At 42.1% G+C, this 14931-nt stretch overlaps 1 protein-coding gene across 1 annotated transcript in view; it reads right to left on the minus strand.

Moving 5' to 3' along the window:
- XAB2 (XPA binding protein 2) overlaps positions 1-14931 on the minus strand; it is a 148665-nt gene that overhangs the window by 35411 nt on the left and 98323 nt on the right. The window contains 2 exon segments of the mRNA XM_030197558.1: positions 2606-2796; positions 13682-13844. Of these exon segments, the coding sequence (XP_030053418.1) occupies positions 2606-2796; positions 13682-13844 (354 nt within the window).

Consider the following 14931-nt stretch of genomic DNA (forward strand, 5'->3'; position numbering starts at 1 on the left):
GGACAGGTGGCTTTCATACAGGTGACCATTGCCGACAGCTGTCTGTCATGCAGGTAACGAGTTGATTTGGAGCATCTACCTGGTCTGTAGGGGCCAGATCTCTTACTGGTTGGTGGGGGATCAAATACTTATTTCCCTCTGCAGAATGCAAATAAATTCATATACTTTCCACAATGTGATTTTCCGGATTTAATTTGTGATGTGCTATCTCTCACTGTTACCAATAACCTACCCTTCAATTATGGGCTGCTCATGTCTTTGTCAGTGGGCAAACTTACAAAATCAGCAAGGGATCAAATACTTATTTCCACCACTGTACATACACTACAGAATTGGTAATTTGTTACATTATTATTTCAAATTACATCAATCAAACCTTCTGAGTGCTCGGATTGCTGTAAAATGTAATTGCTCTACTGTGTGACCCTCCTCAGCCCAATGAGCCACTAATGGAGCCTCCATGCGGGCATTCCTGATGTTACTGATGTGCTCTGCAATCCGTACTTTCAATTTACGTTTAGTGTGGCCTATATAATACAGACCACACGGGAACAATACAATAAACCACCTGCTGTGATTCACATGATGTAATTTCTCTGAAATATCAAAAAAACTAAAATCTGCCTAGAGCAATAACTTCAGAAACTGCTATATTTATTTGCTCTATAAATCTAATATCGCTTGTGCAAATCTATTAAAGGTCACTTATTGTATTTATCAAAATGTCAGCCTCATAAGTCCAGGGTACCAACTAAGTGAACACACCTGTAATGACTTTCATCACGGGCTGCCTCCCTCCTCCGAAAAACCTGCAGAGAAAACTGACTCTAAACAACAGAGAAAAAATTTCTGCAGTAAAAAACAGAGGATATATTCATGACAAATCTTTAATATAAATGCTCAAGCAAAAAATTAAACTATAATCTCAAACGAGAATGTGTATTATCAGAAGAGTGATTTTCAAAATGATCAAAAAGTATGCTGTCGGGAGAAAAAAAAAAAAACATATGCTACATAGATAGTTTACCCCCCAAAAGTTTCTCTGAAATAAAATTTCCTATTTGTGCCCGGCACCAAAATATATTCTGTGCTCAAAGAGTGTTTGCAGTATACACATCTCCCGCATGGGGCATGGCTTCCCTTGGAATTGGGGGGGGGGGGGGGGGGTCACTGGAATGTTTAAGAATCTCTCCTAAATTCTTACTTCTTTTATAAGCAATCTTAGGGTGGTTATTTAGAGAAGGGATTATATATTGGAATAAGATTGGGATTACAGATTCATCTAAGAATGCATGACTCGTGTGGTGGACTTAATCTGTTGGCTCAGTTGCGTTTAGTATAATGTATACTGATTAGGATAAAGTTTGTTACCACTTTATAAGCAAGGAAACGATTGGTTATGTGATATAGTATGTATGAATAAGGAGTAAATACTGCTTTATTAAAATTTTGGTACACTTTTGAATGAATCAGAAGGTGGTGAGGTACAACTATTCAATAATTTAGTGATAATTACCTCCCCTTAAATAGTAGGTCTCCTTGAGTATACTCAGAAGACCAACATAAACTGAATTACAATCATCAGGGTAAGAAAGGGTAAGAGGCTGTACTACAACCTGAAAATCAGAGTTCAGGACCATTAATAATCTAACCTTGTATCACCTTTAGTGCCTGAGACATAAAAGTCAATCCATTATCAATTACAATTCCAATTTTAACCCTGCAAGCTGGAGCTTCTTGGAGGATCATAACGATGAGCTAGAGATACAAATAAGGCTTCAGTTTTCTTAAGGTTTATAAACCATTCTCTGTATTCCAACTGATAATATAACAAAAGTCAGTAATGTTTCATTCACAACTGATCATCTTTAAAAGGGCACTGTAATAAAATAGTATCTACATATATTCTAAAATCAATATCAAGTTCATAAAATTTCTCAAAAAAAGGAACAATGGGGCAGAAAAAGCCAAACCTCACGGTAAACCAAACTGCCAAAAAAACACTCAACAATTAGAACTAGCTCAAATATGATGCTGTCTTTGCTAAACAGGATGCAAGTCACTTTATATGAGTGCCCCCAGTTCCTATTTCTGATAGTTCATAAGATCTTATATGGCCATGACCCAATTTATATGGGCCTTTTGTTGTTATTCCATTAAGGATTACTTCCATAAGTAAAAGAGACAATTTAATCCTGCATTTTCCCAGTCCTAAAAGTGTGAAATACAAAGTGATACTAGAAGTAAAATTCATATATCTTGTAGAATGTAAGAATCTGTGACAACCAGAAATCCATCCCAAAAATGCATCTTGAGGCATTGGGGATCTCCAGCAAAGGGAAAGAAGATGTTGGGCAGTAAAGCTGGACACAGATCACAAGATACTGCAAAATCAACCCCCTAACTCCATCTTCTGTTGAACTGAAGAACCAGTTTGTAGCAAAGGAGGTAGAAGAGCTGAAAGTATCTCAAGAAAAGGAAAAAACAATGAAGTACAGATACTGGAATTTTGAGACAGTGTCTTGTTTACACCTTTATGCTCTTAGAGATATAGTGTGTCTTGGGGTATCACCTTTACCTAAATAACCCTCTCACAGATACTCACCTCGATAGCTTTCTCATAGATGCTGCGTGTGTATGTGACACCATAAATCTCTGCTGCTCTCTTGATATAGATGTTATACATCTCATACTGTTCTGCTGGCTCCACAGCACGAGTTGCCCGTTCATACACTGCCATAGCATGTCGTGCCAACCCAAACTCCTCTTCTAGCTTAGCATATAGTAAATAAATAGCTGATTTATGGGGAAGAAGAGAAAGATTATTAGAAAAATTATATCCTCATCAAAAATAGCAAATGGGGAGAGAGATTTGTAAAAGGACAACAGTGAGGAAAAGATGCAGTATAAAAGGATGACAGTGTAGAAGACAGTATGGGTAAACCGAAGGGTAAGAAAATAATAATTCATGCCATTTGTAAGATAAGGCTCTGCTATATCTAAACATTTAACAAGAAGGGATTTAAAAAAATGAAAGGCAGTCGTTTCATAATTTCATTATAGTCAACAAAACTCATTCTATACAACATTTTAAAAACTTTAAAATAACTTTTGAGGATCATAACTCATTGCATCTCCATTTTCAAGATGCTGAGGCCTATTTATGTAGCTAACTGTATTCTGGCATTATCAGTCATGCCACCAATGTGCAGTATCAATCATTGCTCTTTATTTGCACAGCTGCTGGGAACAGATAATACAGAGATTTTGCATCTAACTTGGATTAACTGCCAGCGTTAAGGTATGCTAGGTGAAAAAACTTAGCACAGGTTAGTAAATAAGTGCAATATGTAAATTATCCCCTAATGAATACAAATGGTAAGTGGAATATGAAATATCCCCACTGAATAAATTTTACGACTCAGGTTTGCTCCTCTATAGATCAATTTAAAATAAAGGCTGGAGAGATGTCTGCCTATTTTTCAGCAAGAGGATATCTGTCTCCATTGCTATATAATCTCCTTCTTTATCCTCTGGATATAGAAAAAAATTAAGGTTCCTTTCTATATCTATGCTGATGACATCACTTTACTATTTCTATTAGCAAACAACTGGGCGACTATGCTGGCTCTAATATTTTCCTGGGTTGATCTGATAGAATGTTGGATCATAATTAATAGGCTGAAGTAGCAAACCTTGTTCAATAGAAAGGAGTCTCCAGAGCTAGGAGACACAATATGTTTACACCAAAACAATGCCAGAAAATATTTTTTCATAGCAAAGGTAGTAGAAGCCTAGAATACCTTTCTGGAGGAGATAGTAGAGTCAAAAATGGTAATGGTATTCAAAAAAGCACAGTCTCTCTCTAGTGGCAAGACACTAGAAATGAGCAAGCAGTTACAAAAGCATCAGAGAGGGGTTGAGACAATTTGAGGGCATACCCTTCCTGAATGACCTACAACCTGAGGCAATGTGGGCCCATGTCTGGTAAAAATGAGGTAAGTGCCTCCCCCGCCCACTGGCAGCAACAGAGGATGCCCCCCCCCCCCCCAAATCTTCATTGAGAAGCATGGGCCTTGAAAGTGCTCCGTTTTCCTCTCTACCTCCTTTTTGATTGTTACGAAAGGACTCTCCTCCTGAAAGGAACCTATTCCACTGGGGCACAGCCAACTTCCTGGGATCAAAATTCCAGACTTCACAAAAATAGCCCCTAGATAACAAGAAATACCCTGTCCCTCTCAGCTTGTCCTCTGGGAGCCTTGCACCAACTTTTCTAAACCTTCTCCAAAGAGGAGTTTCCCTATCAGGAGATATTAGGTCATACCTAGTAATTTTTCCTTCCATTAGTCCTTCCCACTATTCCAGAACCTGAAGGATAGTTTTGTCCATCAACCAGCAGGTGGAGATAGAGAACAGAGAACTGAAAGCTGAACTAAGACATATCTCTTTTGGCATCCAGTCCAGCCCCTTAGTATTTACGTAGATAAGCAGTAAGGAGAAACTCAGAAAACACACAACAACCTTAAATAACTCGCTAACCTACCACTAACCAGACGAGCAAACACGTGTGGACCTCTCTCATCTCTGGACAACATGTAGAGAACAAGAAATAAGAACATAAGATTAGCCATACTGGGACAGACCAATGATCCATCTAGCCCAGTATCCTGCTTCTAAAAGTGGCCAATCCAGGTCACAAGTACCTGGCAGAAAACCAATTAGTAGCAACATTCCATGTTACCAATCCTGGGGTAAGCAGTGGCTTCCCCCATGTCCATCTCAATAACAGACTACAGACTTTTCCCACCAGAAACTTGTCCAAACCTTTTTTAAACCCTGACACACTAATTGTTGTTAACACATTCTCTGGCAATAAGTTCCAGAACTTAACTATTCTTTGTGTGAAAAAATATTTTCTCCTATTTGTTTTAAAAGAATTTCCATGTAATTTCATTGAGTGTCCCCTGGTCTTTTTACTTTTTGAAAGAGTGAAAAATCGATTCACTTTTAGCTCTTCTACTCCACTCAGGATTTTGTAGACCTCAATCATATCCCATTCTCAGCTGTCTCTTTTCCGAGTTGAAGAGGCCTAACCCCTTTAGCCTTTCCTCATATGAGAGAAGTTCCATCCCCTTAATTTGTTCACTCTTCTTTGAACCTTTCCACTATATCACTAAACATCTCAGAAACCTCAGGCAGGTCTCTGGAATAGTAGGAAGGACTAATTGAAAGAAAATTATCAGGTAAGACCTTTATTTCTCCTTCCATTACGTTGCTTCTCACTATTCCAGAATCTGCGGTATGTTCAAAAGCAATCCCTAGAGTGGGTGGGATCCTGGTGCCACCATCCTGACAGCCAAAGTCCCAAAACTGGCTTCTGAGCACACTTCAATTTCCACCCTGTAGTGCTTGGCATCGACCATGTATGTTGGTATGTAGCATCAACCATGTCGCTGCTTTGCAAATATCCGCCAGAGACTGTAGTCTACACCCAGGATGTCGTTGTATGCCTCATGGAATGAGTCCGCAAGGCCTGAGAAGCCTGCTTCTGCACAAGCAAATAAGCTGATGCGATAGTCTCCTTCAGCCATCTAGCAATTGTGGGCTTGGAAATCATGAAGCAAAGCCTCTGTTTACCAAAAAGCACGAAACATTTGTGACTTCCAGATATATAATGAGGACTCTATGCACATCAAGAAACTTCAAGGACAGAAGCTCCACAGATTGGCTGAGAGATGAAATGCCGATACCACTTTTGGAAGAAAGGAAGGAACCATGAGCAGGGAGACCCCAGCCTCCAAAAACAAAGACAGGGATCCCAAAAAAGAGAGCCTAAAGCTCCGAAATCCTATGTGCTGACCAACAGCCACCAAGAATGCTGTCTTTAGTATAAGATCTTTCAAGGAGACCTTCCAGAGTGGCTCAAAACAAAGATTCTGAAGAGCCCAAAGGGCTAAAATTAAGGTTCCATTCTGGACATGGTGTACTAAAGGGAGGCCAAAAGCGGCCCACTCCCCACACTAATTGAACGATATCTGGGTGAGCCACAAGAGACGTCTTCTTTAGCCAGCCCCTGAAATAGGCCAGAGCCACAACCTGAACTTTAAGAGAACCCAATGCCAATTCTTTCTGATGACCTTACGGCTTGGCCGTGTACCTGCAGAAGATGGAGAGGACCTCCATATAGTAGTCGAATCAGGTCCATGTACCATGGCCTCTGTGGCCAATCCAGGGCTACGTAAATTATCTGTCCCCAGTGCAAAGCAATCCTTTTCAACACGCAGCCTACCATGGGCAAAGCAGGGAAGACATATAGTATTTGAGACTCTGGCCAGGGATGTAGTAAGGCATCGATCCCCATTGAACCCACTTATTTCCAATGGCTGAAGAACTTGGGCACTTAGGCATTCCTTTTCGTCGCCATCAAGTCCAGAAGCGGAGAACCCCATCAGTCCACTATCAACTGAAAACCCTTGCATTCTTCCAGGACAAAGAAGTGCCTGCTGAGAAAGTCCGCCTCCACATTCAAGGATTCTGCAATGTGAGCTGTGGAAAAACAGAAGATTTTTCTCTGCCCAACTCACAAGTGAGGCCGCCTCCAACACCATCAGATGACTGCGGGTTCCGCCTTGCCTGTTGACATAAGCCACCACCATCGCATTGTTGGAGAAAACTTGGACTGGGGCCCCTGCCAGAAAGTTTAGCGAAGTTGCACAAGACATTCCACACTGCCCTGAGCTCCAAGCGATTTATTGACCACTGAGATTCCTGCTCCATCCAGGTGTGCCTTGTGCCAGATGGAACTTGTAACAAGCTCCCCAACCTGAATTGCTGGTGTCCAGTCACCACCTCCCATTGTGTTATCGGAAAGGAAGCTCTGACGGTCAAATTCCTGTGTCACAACCACTGCATATTCCCATCTGGCAACCAGCGTCCAAGGAAGATAAAGGTCGTACTTCTGACACATCAGAGACCAGCAGCTGAAAAGAGTTTCCTGTAACGACCGCATATGAGCCCTCACCCATGACACCACTTCCATCGCTGCCGTCATTGACCTCAGAACCTGGACGCTGTCCCAGACCCTGGGACTGCCTTCACTGAGGAGACGACCAATCTGTTGAAACAGCTTTGACCTCTTGTGCTCCATGAGGAAGATCCTCTCCCGTGCTGTGTTGAATAGAACACCCCGATATGCCAGCATCTGCGATGGAGTTAGTCTGCTCTTCTTGAAAATGATTACCCAATCCGACTGTAGATGATGTACAACTTTGTCGCCGCCACACTGTCCAAATAGGATGACACCCGAACCAGCCATTCATCGAGATGAACTCTGATTCCCTGGCGCTGTAGGGGTATTTTCTTGACTCTCGCTATTGGTAGGTCTGAGGCTTGGTTAGGCCATAAACCATCTTTTCTGAATACAACATGGATTCTGTAGGACTTTCTGGCAGCACTGTGCTGGCTAGCATCATTCAAGGACATGCTGTTTACCTGCTCTGGCCATCCAGTTATCTCCTGGGAAGCTGCGGAGGACAGTATCTTGTCTGACATTGTGGAGGAGTGATATGCACTGCAAAACATGAATGAGGTAATGCTTGTTGTGTACCTTGGTGATGGAGACTACAACTGATAAGGTGGTTTTTTTGGAAGTTCAAGGCCTCTCATTGTGAGGACTATATGTAACCTGCTTGACAGAGGTATACGGTTTCTGATTGGTCCCTAATTGTCACTTCGAATTCGGCTTGAGCTCTGAAGAACCAATTCATCACCCCATTTGGATGCTGAAGCTGTGGACCGCAAGGGTGAAAGGGTTATTTCTTTATTGTTATGGTTCTCTCTCTCTCTCTCTCTCTATATATATATATATATCTATATCTAATCCTCCAGTATTCTGTGCTCAGTATATATTTTTGTATTTTGCTTGCAATATTTGCTTATACATATATAATATATATTTCCACTTTTGGCATCATTCCTTCATTGGGCCAGCCTAGCTAGGACCCAAGGGGGCCAATTTTATGTACTCTCATATCCCTAGCTAAATGAGTCCAGAGTAATTGCTGTGTGATTATCTGTCATTACGTACTTTGGCCATTTGATTTGACATATATTAAACTGCTTAAGACCAATATAAAAGTTTATATATTACTGTTGTCATTTCTTGTGTCTACAATATGTTATGTTACTTAAATGTTACTACCATAATTATCTAAACACAGTTCTCTGCAACCTAAAGTAAGAAGCAAACTGCTGTTCTTAACATTTTAAATAATATTTACTTTAAGAAACTATCCAAATTAGTGATAATAAAAACGTACAATACAACACAAGACAACACTGTTTCTGGTATCAACTGTATGTAACTTTCTTAAGAAGGTCCAGAATCCACTGATCTGACGTGATTTTGGTCCACTCTTCCAAAACTCCTGAAGACATCCTCCCACTGGAGGAATCGAAGACAGGACCAACCTCTCATCATTGCAAGCTCTGGAGCGCACTGGCCACTTTAGATGAGAGGAGGACTTCCTGTTTTGCATGAAAGGAAGACTGGTGTGCCAGAAAGCGGGATTTCTGACCATAATTGCCGGTACTATCTGCTTTCTCGAAAATCAAGATCAGAGCCCCCTGAAGACTGGCAACTGCTGTGTGCTTAGTTTCTCCCCAGTTCTTTCCACCAAGTTACTGAGATCTTCTCCAAATAGCCACTTGCCCTGAAAAGGAAATTTTACTACATGCAACTGACACTTCATCCACTGCCCAATGCTGCAACCAAAGTTGCCAACAGCCTTGACAGCCAAAGACATACGGCGGACCATACCCGTAACATGCCATAAATAGCATCTGCAATGGCTCTGGAGGAATAGACTCCATGAGCTCATGTTATGGGAAGCCAGGGTGGCATCTGGCAATCCAAAGAGAAGAAAGAAATTCTCGATGTATGGAACCCCTATTTGCAAAATATTTCTCATAAGGCTAGAAGTGCTGTACTTAACAATTTTGGAAGGCCCTAGCTTAAGGGTAACCCAGTAGATGTATACTCCTTGCTCATAGACGTGTAAGGTATGATGAAACTTTTTGGAAGGCATCATTACCATGAAGTAAGAGGTTCCAGATACAGAGAGTATAAAAAGGGGGGTGGAGGGGGGGGGGGGGGGGGGTAAATGTTGTAAAATTGATGATATAGTTAAGATATACGTTAAGGCATATGTTGTGTCACTAATGAGTATTGACTGTGTGTCTTACTAATTTTGTTTTCATATGTTTGAATCATCAATAAAAATCGTTTCAAAAAAAAAAAAAAAAAAAAAAAAAGCATCCGCCAAGTAGGCCAACCCTGCTTTCAGCTCGGCATTATGGCATCCATCTTGTATAGCCAACTGCTGATGCCACTTCAAGCATACCACGAACGAGTTGCACACTGCTTGAGGGCCCAAAGATGTCAGTTCTAAGGCTTGTTTCAGCAAGCCTTCTAGCTTCCTATCTTGTAGGTCTTTTAGGGCAATGTCCCCTTCCACCAGCAAGGTGGTCTTCTTAGTCACAGCTGTAGCCAGGGAGTCCACCCTTGGAAGATGCAATTGTTTTCTCCTCCAGAACTAATGGGTAAAGGCGAGCTATGGTTCTCCTCTCTCAGCCCTGCATTCAGTGAGACCAATTCTGCTGTAATCAGGTCCTAAATCTCTGGATGCATCAGGAAGGCCTTAGAAGACCTCTAAGCCTCCCCACGATTAACGAAGATGGAACTCCTGATGCCAAAGCAGAAGGCTCCTCAACTGAAAGAATTGCCACTGCCTCAGAAATAAGAGTACTGAGCTCCTCTTTGTGAAACCACCTCAGTACTTTTCAATCATCTTCCTACTCAGGAGGGAGCTCTCCCTCCTCTAACTACTTCCCTTCAATGATGGCTCTTCTGAAGAGAGCAATGCCACATCAGATAAAGAGGGAGAAGCAGAGATAGCCTCATCTGCCCTGCCTCCTGGAGGTCTAACCGAGATCTCTTGGGTTTCTGTCCAGGCACTTGTGGACCAAGCTTGGCCACTGTTTCGAAAACAGGATACTGGGCTAGATGGACCACTGGTCTGACCCAGTATGGTACTCTTATGTTTCTATAGGAGACATAGAGGCACAGGGTGAGGAAAACTGAAGCACCTTGTAGCAACTCTGACTGTCCCTATTTCAGTAAACAGACCTGTGATCCCGATGCAGCTGAATGCTCTGTGGGCCCTGAAGTTAAAATGATGGCTGTGCTCCACCAATGATCAGACAAGAGGCTGCCCGTCACTTGCCAGTTGACCCAACTAAAATAGCACCTTTCCCACACTCTCTTGCATCAAACTGTGCACCGGCCCCTGCCGGAGAGCCTGAAGACCTAGCATATTGGATGCTGTGCCAATCTAAAGATATGTTACCACTAACCATTTCCTCTGCGTACTGTGGGATTCCCAGCTTGCACACCTGCAACGCCCCAATGGCAGGTCCCACACAGGAACACCGCTTAACTGTTTCCATAGAATCACCATTCACCCTGTCACAAATGGCAGCACAGCATGTCCCAAGCGCCAAGTCAGGTTCCTCCCCTGCAACAAGTAGAATTTGCAGCCCTCCAAGCAGTTGTGAGTCAAACTTTAGTTGGACTTACCATTGCTGGGTGTTCCCCCCAAGCTCCATAGTGCTCCACAAATGAGAAAGGTTCAGAACTTATGCTCTTTCCCCACATTCTCCAGAAAACCTCTTTCCTTCTCCATTTTTTAAGATTGTTGTTGCTGGAAAGGGAGAGCCTCACAGGAAGAGAAGGAGGAAATAAATTTGCAGGGCATCAGAGACAATGGATATGAAGAACTGGGGACCGATGACCAACAGGACCAGAAGCAAAGCACTGGGAGTCAGAGGCTAAAAAGGTGTCCATCCACCTGCTGGAAGAATAACGTACTGAGGAGCTGGACCTGGATACCAAGAGAGATATGTCTCAGCACAAGTTTTCAGTTCTCCATCTCCACCTGCTGGTTGATGGACCACAACAATCCCACAGTTTCTGGAATAGTGGGAAGCTATGTAATGGAAAGGGAAGCTTAATGAGCTATATTTTAGACACCATATTTGTTGACCCAATTTCTCCACCCCAGTAATCTATTACCATCACCATCTTAGCCATGTTTTTTTTACAGGCTCTTATCAAGTTTTACAAGCCATCAGCCAGAAAAGCTGACTGACTCCAAGCATGCTGCTTCTGTAAAGCTCTTTGAGAATCTAACCACAGAACCCTCAGTAGATGAGCCCACTTCAGGTAAGCCTTTGACACACAATCTATGCAGATAGGTGCCTCCAGGACTACCGCAGACGACCTCAAATGACTGCTTCAACATTCTTAACATATCTAACCACCTTCAACCGAATGGTCATCTTCTTAGTATGGTCAATGCCATCCTAGCAAACAATCTCTCTCCCTTCATCAACTGTACTCAGAACAGTCTTTCCATGACCTGCTCACCTTCAGGCCAGTATCCCATTCCACTGTATCATTGGAAGGTTCTTGTCGATTTCAGTATCTCTGCACCCTCAGATTAGTGGTCAGTGCTCCTCCAAAATCTTCAACACCCCACTACTTGCACTATGAGGGATGTAAATTCATACCTTTTAAATATTCAAATTATTATTGGGTGCTCTCCTGTTAGGACCTTCCTGTCCTCAAGTTCATACAAGTTCCTAAAGGGCTCACCACTAGGGAGCTGTTCTGGAATTACTGTTCATGATGCTAGGGTCCCCTTGGGGGATCAGCATCCAAGAAAGAAATCTAGGTGTTATAGACAATACACTGAAATCTTATGTTCAGTGTGCAGCAGCAGCCAAAACGCAAACAGATGCTAGGAAATTATTAGGAAAGGGATGCAAATAAGACCAAGTACTATAGATGCCTCTGTATTGCTCCATGTGCGACATCACTTTCAGTTCTGGTCGCCGTATCTCAAAAAAGATATAACGGAATTAGAAATGGTTCAAAGAGAGCGCCCAAAATGATAAAAGGGGATGGAATCCTCTCATATGAGGAAAGGCTGAAGAGGTTAGGGCTCTTCAGCTTGGAAAGAGGAGGCGAGGGAAGATATGATTGAGGTCTACAAATCCTGAGTGGTGCAGAAGTGAATCAATTTTTTTACTCTTTCAAAAAGGACCACGACGACTAAGGGACACCTCAATGAATACTTTTAAACAAAGAAGAAGAAATATTGTTTCACTCAACGAACTGTTAAGTTCTGGAGCTCATTGCAAGAGGATGTTGTAACAGAGGTTCGCATATCTGGTTTAAAAAAAGTTTGGACAAGCTCCTGGAGGAAAAGGGCAGAGTCTGCTATTGAGACAGATATGGGGAAGCCACCGCTTGCCCTGGATGGGTACATGGAGTGTTGCTACTATTGGGTTTCTCTGCCAGGTACTTGAGACCTGGATTGGCCACTGTTGGAAACAGGATACTGGGCTAGTTGGACCAAAGGTCTGACCCAGTATAGCTATCTTATGTTCTTAGCTTCTTCTGATTACTACCACTTAGTTCAATTGATTATCTCTTCTTGTTGATTGGGAAGCAACAGTAAAGCTGGAGATCAAGTATTGCGGTGCAAAGTAAACTGCCTATATGCTAATTGCTTCAGCTTTCATGACAACATCCACAATGAATTTTTCTCCAAAACACACTGGTGCCTATTCACAGATGACTGCAAACAGGTTGTCAAGCAGTAGTTGAAAAGCAACCAGTAGACTACTCTCTCAAGTAGCACGTAACTGCAAGGCAGTATGCACATGGGCAGGACCAGCTACAGACATGGCAGAACTGGGTACACCTAAATGTTTGCATGTAAATACTAGTATTCATATAACGGACCTCTGAAAAGCGCAGATTCCATTACAGAATTCATGCTTAGCGCACTGTACATTGGACCTAACTTGGTGTATAATTTCTAGGGGGCCTATGCTCTCAGCGTTGAGATCCTCACCAGTGATTCTAGGTAAGTAGGGAAAATAGAAAGCTAGATAGGCCTTATGCTCTTTATCTGCTGCCATATTTCTTTTTGCTTGCTTGTAGCCTTCAGCTCAATCACAGACAGCTTCTCATTGGGTCTGCAGTATCAATGATCCTTCAATCACAACTACACTAGGGATTTGTTTACCCATTTTTTCAAAATGCCTCACCTAGCCCAGCCACACATTGTAACTTTCTTTGGGGACAAGTTCAAGTACACCCGAAGTCTAGCCAGTAAGTATAAATGTTAATCATTGTTTATTCCCTTTGCAGTATCTCCAGTCTTGGTTAGCTACAGAAGCTAGGCCTGGAACAGTGCTACTGAACCATCAGGCTAGCCACTATTTCTTGGTTTGTAAGATAGTTGACTCAACTCTTTGGATCAATGACTGTTTCTTAATATAGCAACATAATTCTCTACAGGTAGAGGTTAGGACTGGAGCTACTTCTTTGATCATATCTAGAATACCCTGTGCTATCTTCTAATCTTGAGCTTTGCACAGTTGATTTAATAGATTATAGCCTCTTCACTAGCCCCATTTTTTGGCAGGGTCTTACGTTTATCGTAAGGGACTAAACAAACTTGGCTACCAGTTTTCAGCAGAGAGAAAGCAGGTAACTTCCCCCAAGAGGAATATACATTGTCTGATCTCTCGCCAACTGTGTTCTACATACTTTTTGCAAATTTGCATGGACAACCATCCAGTGCCTGCTCAAAGAGGTCCCGGGCTCTCTCCAGTTTCTTCCCTCCATAGCGGTCAATGAATTTGGTCAAGTAGGTGTTCCAGATATCGTACACATTGGGCCACCTGAATAGAGATATTCCTCTCTCATACACCTAGTAGAAAAACCCAGAGAAAATTATTAACTCCTATTCTCCTCCAATTTACCTCAGCTTTCTTTTACCACACTTTGGTATTCTCTCCTTCCACTCCAAGTCAGTAGTGTTGAAAGGCTCAAGACACACTCCTGAGTCTGACCCTCTCTCCTCATCTAAAGCAAATCAGTAACTTGATTTAAATAATTTCAAGAAAACCAAGTTACTTACTTGTAGCAGGTATTCTCCGTGGACAACAGGAAACAAGTCTTCACAGCATGGGTGACATCACTAACAAAGCCCTGCATGGGACTGATACTCCAGCTTCGATCTCACTTGAAACTTTAAGCTGCCTCAATGTGCATGTTATACAATCTAATAGAAGAGAGGGGTCAAAAGTATACAATGACAGAAGCAACAGTGGCCAATCCAGGTCACAGTACCTGGCAAGATCCCAAAAAGTACAAAACATTTTATGCTGCTTATCCTAGAAATACTGTCAAAACTCTTTGGCCAAACTCTGCTCTTTACAAATAGTCCAAACAAACATATAATAGCAGAGAATTTTAGACGAGTCAGCTTATTTTGTTATTTTGGCAATTGCTAGAGGGAGGTTCGATTTTGGAATTCTCTGAATTGCAGCAGACATATGGTTTACAAAGAAGGATTGTTTCCTTATTGCAGGTTAAAAATTATATTTTAAGGGCAGGGCAAAGGCTTCTCAATGCCCAGACTCCCACTGAAGCATTGTTGGTGGATCAGGTCAAAAGGGGGTTTTGTAGCTACTTTGAATAGACAGTGCATGAGGACCAGGAGGATAAAACACGCCATATGCTTGCATGGGAGAAGGATTGGGGCAATCCTTCCCAGAGAGTTATGGGCTAATACACTAGAGCATACCCATCATATAGCCTATGCATCTCAAATAGTGAAAAAGCTCTAAACGTACATGGTGCGCTAGTACAGGACTCGTCCGTGCTTTTGGAACAAGGGAGGTATCCTTTGGGAATACTGGACAATGTTATTGCATATGTTCGAGATTGTTGGATTGTATATTATCCCATTTCATTGGAACCGTGTTTTTGAATGAATGTGTGCCTGCTATAGA

Source organism: Microcaecilia unicolor, chromosome 3 (assembly GCF_901765095.1).
Source record: "Microcaecilia unicolor chromosome 3, aMicUni1.1, whole genome shotgun sequence".
Classification (NCBI taxonomy): Eukaryota; Metazoa; Chordata; class Amphibia; order Gymnophiona; family Siphonopidae; genus Microcaecilia; species Microcaecilia unicolor.